The 12,055-nt window shown below is 61.6% G+C and overlaps 1 protein-coding gene across 2 annotated transcripts; it reads left to right on the top strand.

Moving 5' to 3' along the window:
* Positions 1–2,672: 2,672 nt before the first annotated feature.
* TFAP4 (transcription factor AP-4) lies at positions 2,673–10,783 on the top strand. Of its 2 annotated transcripts, none has more exons than XM_065686406.1 (7): positions 2,673–2,896; positions 6,715–6,880; positions 7,376–7,474; positions 7,998–8,168; positions 8,431–8,514; positions 10,148–10,306; positions 10,425–10,783. In XM_065686406.1, exons 1-7 carry the CDS (start codon positions 2,808–2,810, stop codon positions 10,617–10,619), a joined length of 963 nt encoding a protein of 320 aa, XP_065542478.1. In that variant the 5' UTR covers positions 2,673–2,807; the 3' UTR covers positions 10,620–10,783. The 2 variants fall into 2 exon arrangements, with proteins under 2 accessions (XP_065542478.1, XP_065542477.1); XM_065686405.1 differs by having other exon boundaries at positions 8,431–8,568.
* Positions 10,784–12,055: the final 1,272 nt, after the last annotated feature.

The raw sequence follows: 12,055 nt of genomic DNA, 5'->3' as shown, positions 1-12,055 counted from the left end.
GGTCCCTTCGCCACCTCTCCGGAACAGGCGGGCGATGCCCAAGCGCTGGCTGCCGGCACCGGCCCCGCCAGCCCGGGGGGGTCGCGGGTGTCCTCGCACCGTGGGACGATGCCGCAGCCCCCGGCAGAGAGGCCCCCGTGGAGGGATGGGCCGGGGCCAGGCAGAACCTGTCCTGCCAGCTCCGAGCGGGGATGCGCGGAGGAAAGGGCGGGGGGATCCTGCCCGCCCGGGGACACGCCATGCCCAGGCCCCCCTTGCTCGTGTCTCCACTGCCGTGGCCGTGGCCCCACGCAGGCAGTGCGGGGGGGGGGACGACACATAAGGCTTTGGGGCACCCCCACAGACCCCCGGGTGTCCTGCATGGCTTCTGCCAGCCCCGGAGCCCCCCATCAGCCATGTGACCCCTGTCACCACCAAATTACTGAGCCCTGCGGCAGCCCCATGGCCCCTGCCAGTCCCCAAAGCCTCTTCCCCTCCCCGCCCCGGCAGCCCCTCTCCCCCTAATCACTCCATAGGGCAGGGCCAGGCTCTATGGCACGGTGTGGGGCAGAGGTGTGGGGCAGAGGAGGGGTGCAGTGTCAGAGGGGGAGCAGGAGCTGCAGGGTCCTGCTGGCAACAGGGATGGAATGGGGATGTGATCAGATAGGGTAGAACTGGATGAGACAGGGATGGGGATAGGATAGGATAGGATAGGATAGGATAGGATAGGATAGGATAGGATAGGATAGGATAGGATAGGATAGGCTGTGGTGGGACTATGGCAGATTAGGATGAGGACAGGATGGGATGGAACAGGATCAGATGAAGTTGGACAGGGTGGAACTGGATGGCATGAAGACAGGACAGGAGGGAATGGGGACAAGATAGGTTGGGATAGGATAGGATAGGATGGGGATAGGGGAGGGAAGGATGAGATGTGACAGGTTGAAAATAAGGTGGGATAGGATGGGATTGGACCAAGACAGGTCAGAATAGATGGAGAGGAGAGGGAGAGGGCCAAGACAGGTCAGATTGGGATGGGATGAAGATATGATGTAATGGTGACAAGAGGCCATGATAGAATGGGATGGGATGGGATGGGATAGGGTAGGATAGGATAGGATGGGGGGGGGGATGGGATAAGGTAGGATGGGTTGAGGACAGGATGGAATGGGGACAAGAGGTCAGGATGGGATAGGGTAGGATAGGATCAGATGGGGATAGGGCCATATGGGATGAGATGGAGTGGGTCTGGATGGACAGGGTGGGATGGGGGTAGGTCAGGACAGGATGGGATGGGATAGGGATAGAGCAAGGTAAGATGGGATGAGGTAGGATGTAATGGAAGCAAGAGATCAAGATAGGATGGGACGAGATATGGTAAAAACAGATGGAGACAGGGCCAGATGGGATAAGATGAAGTGGGGATGCATCAGATGAGACAGGGACTGGTTGGATGGGATGGGGATGGGTTGGATTGGATGGGATAGGATGGGATGGGAACAGGTCGGGATAGGATGGGTCAGGTTGGGACAGGTTGGAATTGGATGTGATAGGATTGGATAGCAACAGGTCAGGATGGGATGGGGATGGGTCAGGATGGGACAGGGACAGGTCAGGATGGGATGGGGACAGGTTGGGATGGGTCGAGATGGGACAGGGACAGGTTGGGATGGGATGGGGACAGGTTGGGATGGGTCAAAATGGGAGACAGACAGGTTGGGACAGGTTGGAATGGAATGGGATAGGAGGGGATGGGGACAGGTCAAAATGGGATCAGATGGGATGGGATAGGAAAGGATGGGGACAGGTTGGAATGGGATAGGATAGGAAGGGGTGGGGACAGGTCGGAATGGGATGGGATAGGACGGGATGGGATAGGAAGGGATGGGGACAGATCGGATTGGGATGGAATAGGATGGGATAGGGGCAGATTGGAATGGGATGGAATAGGATGGGATGGGATAGGAAGGGATGGGGACAGGTTGGAATGGGATGGGATAGGAAGGGATGAGGACAGGTTGGAATGGGATGGGATGGGAAGGGATGGGGTCAGGTCGGAATGGGATGGATTAGGACGGGATGGGATAGGAAGGGATGGGGACAGATCAGAATGGGATGGGATGGGAAGGGATAGGGACACATTGGAATGGGATGGAATAGGATGGGATGGGATAGGAAGGGATGGGGACAGGTCGGAATGGGATGGGATGGGATGGGAAGGGATGGGGACAGGTCGGAGTGGGATGGGATGGGAAGGGATGGGGACAGGTCGGAATGGGATGGGATGGGATGGGGACAGATTGGGATGGGATGGGAAGGGATGGGGACAGGTTGGAATGGGATGGGATGGGAAGGGATGGGGACAGGTCGGAGTGGGAAGGGATGGGGACAGGTTGGAATGGGATGAGATGGGAAGGGATGGGGACATGTCAGAGTGGGATGGGATGGGAAGGGATGGGGACAGGTCGGAGTGGGACGGAGCTGCGCAGGACGGGCCGGGGTGTGCGGGCTGGGGACGCGCAGGTCGGACCGGGCGGGCCGGGCCGGGGCAGGACCCCCGTTGCCGAGCCCCGCCGTGAGGTGGTGCCGGGGTCGCTCCCGCGCCCCGCGCTCCCCGCGCCGTCCTTTGTTTACATGGGCCGGTGGCTGGCGGAGGCGGAGGCGGCGCCGCCGGGGGCGGGCGGGCGGGGGGAGGCGGCGGCGGCGGCGGGCGGGAGCCGCCGCGCTCGCACCAGCTGTTTCCCGCCTTGAGCCGCAGGCAGAGGCCGCCGGAGCCGGAGCCGGAGCCGGGCCCGGGCCCGGCCGCCCCCCCCCGCCGCTCCGGCATGGAGTACTTCATGGTGCCGGCCCAGAAGGTGCCGTCGCTGCAGCACTTCAGGAAATCCGAGAAGGAGGTCATCGGCGGGCTCTGCAGGTGGGGGCCGGGGGGCGCGGGGGGCTCGGCGCGGGGCTCGGCGCCCCCGGACCGCGTGTGTGGGGCGGGTTTGGGGGTGATCGGGGCGGGGGGGGGGCGGCACAGCGCGGCCGCCGCAGTCCCACCGCCCGCACGTGGTCCCGCCGCGCACATGGGGCCGGGCGGCCACGCGTGGCGGGATGGGGGGGAGGCGCGGCCCGCTCGGCTCTCCTGCCCCGTGGGGCTGGGGGGTCTGGAGGTGTCGGGGGGGGGTTAAAGGGGTGCGGGGGGGTCCGGCGCGGTGTGCGGGGGGTGTGTTTACTGCCGGGCCTGGCCGTGACTCTGCAGCCCTCCCGGAGGAGGCGGGTCGCGGCCGGGGCTGCCGGGACATGTAGTGCGGGGAGGCGGCGGCACAAAGCCCGCCGACGAGGCGGGGGAGCCCCGGCGGATCGGAGCAGCCCCCGAACCCTCGCACCTCGGCCGGGCGTGGGGCTGGAGCCGCGGGGCCGCCCCGGGCCGACGGGGCCTGGCGGGGAGGCGGCGGCGGGCGGGCCCCGCCACGCGTGGGGGGCGGTGCAGGCCCCGCTGGGCCATGCGGGACGGTTCGCGGCGGTCCGGGACTGGGGCAGCGGCTCAGGATACCCCCCGCCCCGGGCCTGCCTCGCCGTGGGGCCCGGCCGCGTGTGTGGGGCGGCCCGCGCCCGTGGAGCCGCCGTGGGGCAGCTCTCAGCAGCCAGGCCCCGCTACACGTGTGGGGCAGCCGCGGCCCCTTGGGGCCCGGCGCCGCCAGCCCGAGCCCGCACGCTCCCTCCCCTGGGGGCGGGCCTGCCCCAGCTCCCCGCTGCCGCACGGGCTCACCTGGGGCCAGGGGCTGCGTCCCGGTGGTGTTCAGGGGGTGCCCGCACTTGAGGGCACCCGGGGGGTGCAGCTGTGGGGTGGCTTCTCCAGCGTCCCCCATGTTGGTCACTGCGGGTGGCTGTGGCCCAGCGTGGGCCAGTGGCCTCGGTGGGAGGGCGAGTGCATGGGGCAGGGAAATGCGGACATTGTGCTCAAGGCTGGGGGGCTGCATGGCCCAACACCTGACCCTGGTATGGGGCAGAGCTCTGGGGGAGCCTCACTGCCTTTCCACCACTGTGAGTTCTGGGCTGCCTTGCCTGTGAGCTCCAGGCAATGGGGGATGCCCTGCCTGCAAGCTCATGGTGCTGGGAGACACCCTGCCCGTGAGCTCGGGTACACCTTGCCTGCAACCTCGGGCAGCCTGCCTGTGAGCTTAGTGAGCTTGGGGATGCCAATCCTGCGAGCTTAGGGACATCCTGCCTATAAGCTTGTGGATATTTTGTGTTCAAGCATGGGGTACTCTGCCTGCAAGCTTGGGGGCACCCTGCCTGTGACCTCAGGGAGCCTGTGACACCCTGCCTGCAAGCTTGGAGACATGCTGCCTGCACAGCCATGTCTCCCCTGCACACCAGTGCAAGCTGCAGCGCTGGTTGTGGGCAGAATGGGGCCAGTTTTGGCCCCAGCGTCTTTGCCGGGCAGAATCGGCATGGCATCGGCGAGCTCCAGCAGCCCCGTGGGTTTGTTACCGGGGAGGTCTGGGTGAGTGTGACGTTCCTGCTGCGCTGTGCCAGGGGCTGCTGGACCACAAGGGTGGGAAGGACCAAATTCCGCTCGCCTGACCCAAACCTGCAGCACCAAATCTAGGCTGGGGACACCCTGGGGTTTCTTTCCTGTTCCAGGGCTCCAGTGGGTGCCACCTGCTCACCCTGCCTCTCTCCTGCCCCATGCCTGGCAGTGCTGGGTGCCAAGCCAGCTTCCGAATCCATGGGGGTTTTCCCCCTTTCCATACTTCACTGTCACTTGTCGCGTCTCTTCCCAGGAAGAGACCAGCTGGGGCAGGTTGCGGAGGTCTGCCGGCAAGGAAGCAGGCTCTTCCTCCTTCCCCGGTATTTAAGAAACCGCTTCCGTGCTGCCCAGTCCTGGGCCTCTCCGTCCCATTCCCGTTGTATGGCTGCAGCTGGCACATCAACATCCCAGAGCTGCACTCTGGCCACCTCTCTGCCCCCACCAGGCATTGCTGCAGGGAGATGGGGAGCAGACCCTGCCTGTATGAAAGGATCATGTCCCTGAGACCTGCCGGGTTTTGGCGTGTTCTGGGGACAAGTTTGGAGCTGGTTTTCAGCACAAGCAGGGAGGGGTGCAGGCCACCACTGGAGGGGAGCCTTGTGCCACCATCCCACTGCTGGCAGCTCTTGGTCTGTGTGGCTGGATGGCTGCTTCCTGTGAGTAGTGCAGACCCCCAGGCACCCATTCGAGCTCTGCAATGCCTTGAACACCCACTGGGAGCTGCACGGCAGAGAACTAGTGCAGCGGGCACTCAGCACCCAGTGCCAGCCTGCACTGGGATGCTGCCTCAGTTGCTGGGGACAAACATGTTCCTGGCCCCATGGACTGAGCTTGGATCGTTCCCCATCCCTCTGGGATGCGCTGTTCTCTTTCCTCATCAACTAAGCTAAACTGGTATTCTTTCCCATCCCTCTGGGATGAGCATCTTTCCCCATGCCATGTATCTTGGAGGAGTTGCAGTGCATTCCCTGGTCACAACAGGCGATGGGTGGCCTGGGACCCTCTGGACGCTGCTTGGGCACCTGGCAATGTGGCAAGTGGCTTGGCTTTGCCACTTAGGGCTCCCAGATCTGCATGGGTCTTCCATGGCCTTGCTGGGAAGGCAGGATGCCAGGCTTTGCTTTCCAGCCTGGTGCTAAAAGGCGCTGGGTAGGATGGTCCCATCTCCCTCTCCCGGAGCTTCTGGGCACCTGGGCGGGAGGCTGGAGCCGTCTTATCTGGCCTTGTGCCTGAGCCTGGCTGTTGTGTTTAGTCTTTGATGCCTTGCAGCATCTTTGGCGCCGGCGGCGTGCCTGGTGGGAGCTGGGTGCTTGCATGCACCCTGGGGAGAGCCGCTGCTGGCAGCAGTGGGGACGTGAAATGACTGGTGGTGTGGCCAGGTTGCGTTGGTTTGATGTCATGGCCAGCTATTGCCCTGCACTGTGCTTATTAATTGCTGGTGCTGGCCACTACCTGGCAGGCTTACCATCCCATTGATCCAAAACCCTTGCCAACATTCACTTGCTATGCTCCCTGGACTCCTGGGGAAGTGAGGTGTGGGTGAAGAAACCAGAGCCCCGCAGCAGCGGGCTTTGCTTGGGGGGTTGATGACCCTGACCCATGGGTGTCTGCTTTGGCCACCCATATACCTCCCTGCCGCTGTCCCCACTTGCTGCTGCTGGTGTTGCCAGCTCTGGGAGGCATTTCCCGGCCCATCTGCGGGGCGAGGGTGTGGGGGGCGAGGAGGCAGCGGCAGGAAGCAGGCAGGAGCTGCGGCTTGGGGTGGGACGGGGGCTTCTCTGCTGGGAGCTGTCATCTGGAAGCCATCAGCAGGGCGGGAGGGAGGGAGCCGCCTTCCCGGGGCCACACACGCTGGCCGGCCCCATGGGGACACAGCCGGCTGACCTGCAGCCTCCCTCGCCTGCCCAGGGGTCCCTGCCATGCCCAGCCTTGCTGCTGGTGCTGGTGTGGGGCAGCCGCAGTCTGAGCTCAGCAGAGCTAGGGGGGTCTGCAGCGGGGCTATTCAGTCAGTGCGTCCCCCAGAGCTTCAGATACGGGGCTGGAGAAACTCACCCACCCAGCTTTTGTGCTAGCCAGAATTACAGCCATCATCCCCTCCGTGTTTGCCGTCCTGTTGGTGGTTGGCATCATCATTGCAAAGTGGGGGGGGACAAGCGGGGGCAACCTGGTAGCAGGGGTGCAGCCCCCTTCTCCCTAACCCGGTGCCTCTCTCGTAGCTTGGCTAACATCCCGTTGACTCCGGAGACCCAGCGGGACCAGGAGCGGCGGATACGCAGGGAAATCGCCAACAGCAACGAGAGACGGCGGATGCAGAGCATCAATGCTGGCTTCCAGTCTCTGAAAACCCTCATCCCGCACACGGATGGGGAGAAGCTCAGCAAGGTGAGCAGCATGCAGGCACTGTTCTGCACATGAAGGTTTCCAGAGTTCCTTGTTGGGCAGGACAGGGCTGTAAGAGTAATTGAGGTATTTGCTTATGTTAATTCAGTGATGGAGGTCTCTTGAGAAGAGGTTTCCTCATGGGAGCGGGAGTGCATTGCAGCCCTAGTGTCTCAGAGTGGGCTGGGTGTATGTGACAGCACCATGGGAGCAGGGTGGCAGGTGCCTTGGTAACAAGGTGGCCATGCTGTGGGGGCAAGTGGGGTGAGGAGCTGGTGCTTGGCTGCTCTATGTGTTCCTGAGATGAGTGAACTGGAGGTTCACCATGATAGAGATCCTAGGGGAGACCCAGGGGTGAAGCAGAACCTGGATGGAGACGCTGGGACCAGGCAAGGAGCAGTGCTGCTGTGTCCCAGGGAGGGAGCTTGGCTGGAACAGGGCTTGGGGAGATGCCGTGGTCTCTCCTGCCTCAGTGTTCCCCTCCTGGCTCTCCTGCAGGCAGCCATCCTCCAGCAAACGGCTGAGTACATCTTCTCCCTGGAGCAGGAGAAGACTCGGCTACTGCAGCAGAACACCCAGCTCAAGCGGTTCATCCAGGTAACGCCTGCTGGTGCGCCCCAGGGATGGGGTGGGAGGGGATGGGACAGTCCCGGTTGGCCAGGGAGGGGACGTCATCACTGTTCCTTGGTGTCAGGGCAAGACCCTCTGCCCTGATAAGCCAGGGGATGGAGATGTTTTGCACCCTCCTGGCAGGGCATGGGAGTGCTGTTCAACCTGGCCTTTCCTTGGCAGGGGAAGAGGGGCTGGGGTCCCATTTTCCGTTTGGGGTATCTTGGTACGGCCTGGTGGCACTTTCAGCTCTGGCGCAGCCCAGTTGAACTATTCTGGGTGTCACCCTTTGAGAAGTGGGTTTGCATGAGGCTAGGGAGTGAGGACCAGGATGGTGGGCACAGGAGCCATCTGTCCTCAGGTGTAGATCCCACGTCCCTAGGGAGACCGTTCCCTGCAGGGGGATGTGCTGGGGGTTGGTCAAGAGGGTGGCACCACCCAGACATGTGTGGATGGTGGGGAGAACATCCGAGCTGGTCCCTGTCCCTTGACGCCGCATCCCCTACTGCAGGAGTTCAGTGGCTCCTCCCCGAAACGACGACGGGCAGAGGACAAGGACGAGGGGATCGGCTCACCAGACATCTGGGAGGACGAGAAGGCTGAGGATCTGCGGCGGGAGATGATCGAGCTCCGGCAGCAGCTGGACAAGGAGCGCTCAGTCCGCATGATGCTGGAGGAGCAGGTGAGGCCATGTGGGGCCAGATCCAGCTGGACCCATCCTTTAGCATCCTTTAGCCCTGACGGAGCTCCTCGGGAATGCTGGTGCAGCTGGAGTGTAACAGGTCATCTGTTCTGGCCACCTCTGCACTGTGCTTGCCTGTGGGCTCCCTGGCTCTGCTGTGGCCACTGCATGGAGGGGGACAGCCCATGGCTGGGGATCAGGGGGTATTGTGCCAGCAGCAGGCTGGGCTCCCCACCAATGTCAGGGCTCTCTTGGCTGGCAGGTTCGCTCCCTGGAGGCCCACATGTACCCCGAGAAGCTGAAGGTGATTGCTCAGCAAGTGCAGCTCCAGCAGCAGCAGGAGCAGGTGAGGTTACTGCACCAGGAGAAGCTAGAGCGTGAGCAGCAGATCCGAACCCAGGTGAGTGTAGATGCTGTCCCAGCCCACCCTGGCTGTAGTCCACCTATGGGGACACCCTAATAGCCTCCCACCATCTGAATGGTGCGGCTGGGTGCATGGGCAATGAAATACAGGTGCTCGGCAGTTTGGTGATGTGCTTGGCACCTTCTGTGGGTTAGGCTGGGATGGACAGCGAGGTCCCAGCAAAGCTTTCTCCCTTGGAGAATTGGGAAGAGGTCACTGCACAGCCCACTGCAGCATCCAGGGGAGCTGCGCTTATGGGTACCCCATGTTTTTGGTGGTGGTGGGGGAGCTGCGCTTATTGGGTGCCCCATGGTGGTGGTGGGGATCATGGCTTGGACCATGGTGCAGCAGCTTCCAAGCAGCTCTGTTCCCCAGCACGGATGGCTTTGTTTGGGAAGGTTGCTTTCTGGTAGGCAGGGATTCATTCCGCTTGGTGTTAGCAAACCCACGGCTTTCCAAAGCTGTGCTGGGAGGTGCTGCATGTGGCCACCCTTCATTTATCCCCCCCAGCAGCATGTCCCTCCCCACTAGGCTCTCCCCATCAGGGACGAGTGGAGAGCAGCTCCCACTTGAGTGAGGTGTGGTCCTGCTCCAGCTCCCAGCAGGCACATTTCCTCACCCTCAGGTGATAAAGTGACATCCATCCCATCTGGGGGTGATGCTGGCAGTGGTTTATGTGGGTCATGGTCCCTGTGCTGGGGCAGGTGGTTTGCAGTGGTGTGGAGGCCAGCCCCAGCTCTGGGGGATCACCTCTCGCTGGGTGACTCCTGCTGAGTTCTGGGGACCCCCAAACCGCTCCCTGCCACCCACCAGGTTAGGAAGGGGGCACAGTCAAGCTGGCAGGCAGTGGTACTGGGCAGATGTGGCAGGACTACAGGGATGGAGCCTTCTGCTTTTTGCCTTGGCACAGATGGATTTGCTAACGGTGGGGGGAGCCTTTGGCCAGCCTGGTGCAGTGGGGAGGCGAGCACAGGGTGAGTGCAGTGCCAGCACCTCTCCTTGCTCACTGCTGGCAGGTGTCCTTGCTTGCTGCCACCCTGGAGCTTAGCCGGGGGGATGCCGGTCTGAGGAGCTTCAACGGGAGGGAGAAAAACCGGCTTCCTCCCTCCCTTGGCTTCTGCAGAGCTGCGTCCCTGCAGGATCCCTGCCGGCCGCCTCCCGGGGAAGTTCAGCCTATTTTTAGGTGAACTCTCCTTAGCCTCTTGCTAGGGCGGATCTTCCCATCTGCTCCTCTAATGAGGAGCTCGGAGGGGTGCGGTGGGTTCCCAGCTGTGCAGGTCCAGACGATGGGAGGGCTGGCACTTGCCTCTCCTTGGCTTAAAAGTCCAAATCTTTCCCACTTTGGGATACAGGAAGTTTTTTATGTTCCACTCTGCCAAAGCTAAGGTGATGCAGCTTTCAGCTGGCATCCTCTCGCATTTGTCCGGGATGGGTGAATTGGAGCAACTGAGCTGCTACTTCAGTTTTTGTGGGCTCTCAAAGGCGTTTGATCTCCACAAACAAGTGTGATGCTCTCCCCATCGCCACCGTGCCCTAGTCTGTCCTGACTTAGGGGGTTTTTTGCTTCTCTTCCCAGCTCCTGCCATCACATGCTCCCCCAGCGCCTACCCACCACCCCACTGTGATCGTTCCAGCGCCGCCTCCTTCCCATCACGTCACCGTGGTCACCATGGGCCCATCCTCGGTCATCAACACAGTCTCCACGTCTCGGCAAAACCTTGACACCATCGTTCAGGTGAGCGGGGCACCAGGGAGGACGGTGGCAGGGGTGCTTTTGGGGGGGTCCCTCACCCTGCTGGGTGTCTCAGAAGAGGGTACACAATGTCCTGACGGGCAGCGGTTGCCCTTGGCAGGCAATCCAGCACATCGAGGGGACGCAGGAGAAGCAGCTGCAGGAAGAGGAGCAGAGACGTGCTGTCATCGTGACGCCGGCGCGCGCCTGCCACGAGCCCTCCGCCTCCGACACCGCCTCCGACACTGAGGGCAACGACAGTGACTCCATGGACCAGAGCAAAGAAGAGCCCTCGGGGGATGGGGAGCTGCCTTGACACCCCCCGGCTGGCAGCCGGGTTGGGGACCGGGGCGGGGGGGGAACGTCAGAGAATATGCTGAGATTTTTAAAAAATACAACGCGATTTGGGTCTCTTTTATGACCTTTTCCCAATACTGTAAAGCAGAGTGCTAGAGGCAGGCAAAGGTCACCCTGCAGCTCCCGGGGGGGGAGGCTCGGGGGGGGTGGGCACTCAAGGGTGGCCGCAGGGGACACAGGGGGCTCGGGGCGCAGTGGGATGGGGGTGGGGGGACACATTAGGGATGGGGGGTCACAGCTTCCCCACCCCATGTTATCAACCCCCCCCCCCACCGACCAACGGGGAATCATGCCAAGTCGTCCTGTGTTCCTGGTGGTTTTCCCTTGGGATGGGGCCTTTGGTTGGGATCTTAATTTGGTTTTTCCTTCTCTTTTGTGGTTTGTTTTCTTTTTTTCTTTTTTTAATTAAATGTTCATTTTTAAGCAGCAGGGAGATGCCAGGTGACACGGCAGCAAAGGTGGGACAGGGATCCCTGGCTTTGGGGTACAACCAGCCCCACGGCTCCCACACTCTGTGTGGGGCAGGGAAAACCCCTTGGGAGACCAAAATAAATCCTGGGATTATGCCATCGGAGCACAGGTGGGGTGGACAGCACATGCCACCCCGCAGTGTTTCCAGTGCCCACCTCTTTGGCACAGGGATGGTGGCTCGGGGGCTGATTCCACACCCCCATCCCTGTTTCCATCCTCCCACCTTGCTCCCATCTCTCCTTTAAGCACTTAATCCGGTTTGCGGGGTCTGTCAGCTCTGAAGAGCTTTTCTACTTCGTGATTGTGTCGCTTGGGTCTGTTGTGGTGGGGCGGGGGGGGGTCTCCATTCTGTGTGTCCCCCCACTGCCGCCCCGCGCCCGGCTGTAGGGTTTTAGGCCAGTTGTGTGTAGAGCCTGGGTGGTATTTGGTAGGTTCCCCCCCGCCGCAGCTGTTTCTCGGTTCCTTTCCCTTTATTTTTTGATTTTTTTTTTGTATTTTTTTTACGATTTTCAGGTCTTTGTGTTGATTGAGAAGCTATTCTATTTTGTTAAGAAAGTGAAAAAAAAAAAAGAGGCTCATGCCTTTGTAAAGAAACAAAATAAAGTTTGTACTTGGTTTTTTAGAAGCTCGGTCCCGACGTTAACATTTGTGGGGGTGATGGGGATGGCGTCAGCTCCAGGCCCTGTGGGACCCTTTTCCCTCTTGGGGGCCCTGGGGCTGGTGGGGAGCACAGGGAGCGCTGCTTGCAGTGGGAATCACAGGCAGGGAGCAGGCAGGAGGATGCTGGCCCCAGCAAGGTTTCCTGCTGAGTGGCTGGGCTATATTTAAAGCTCAGCCCTGTCAGCGCTGCCCGCACATGCTGCGAGCACATTGGGGCTCAGCTTGCTGCTGAGATGAGGGGGGGTCTGGGGCTGGTTTTAGCAA

This window comes from Lathamus discolor, chromosome 6 (assembly GCF_037157495.1).
Source record: "Lathamus discolor isolate bLatDis1 chromosome 6, bLatDis1.hap1, whole genome shotgun sequence".
Classification (NCBI taxonomy): Eukaryota; Metazoa; Chordata; class Aves; order Psittaciformes; family Psittacidae; genus Lathamus; species Lathamus discolor.
Note: the sequence above shows the minus strand (reverse complement) of the source record. Positions and strands in the feature narration are given on the sequence as shown.

Bases quoted from the DNA above. Each gene is read 5' to 3' on its own strand.
- TFAP4 (XM_065686405.1), top strand. From the start codon at position 2,808: ATGGAGTACTTCATGGTGCCGGCCCAGAAGGTGCCGTCGCTGCAGCAC. The intron at 2,897-6,714 runs GTGGGGGCCGGG...CCTCTCTCGTAG, and splicing joins GTCATCGGCGGGCTCTGCAG to CTTGGCTAACATCCCGTTGA. The intron at 8,169-8,430 runs GTGAGGCCATGT...CTTGGCTGGCAG, and splicing joins GCATGATGCTGGAGGAGCAG to GTTCGCTCCCTGGAGGCCCA.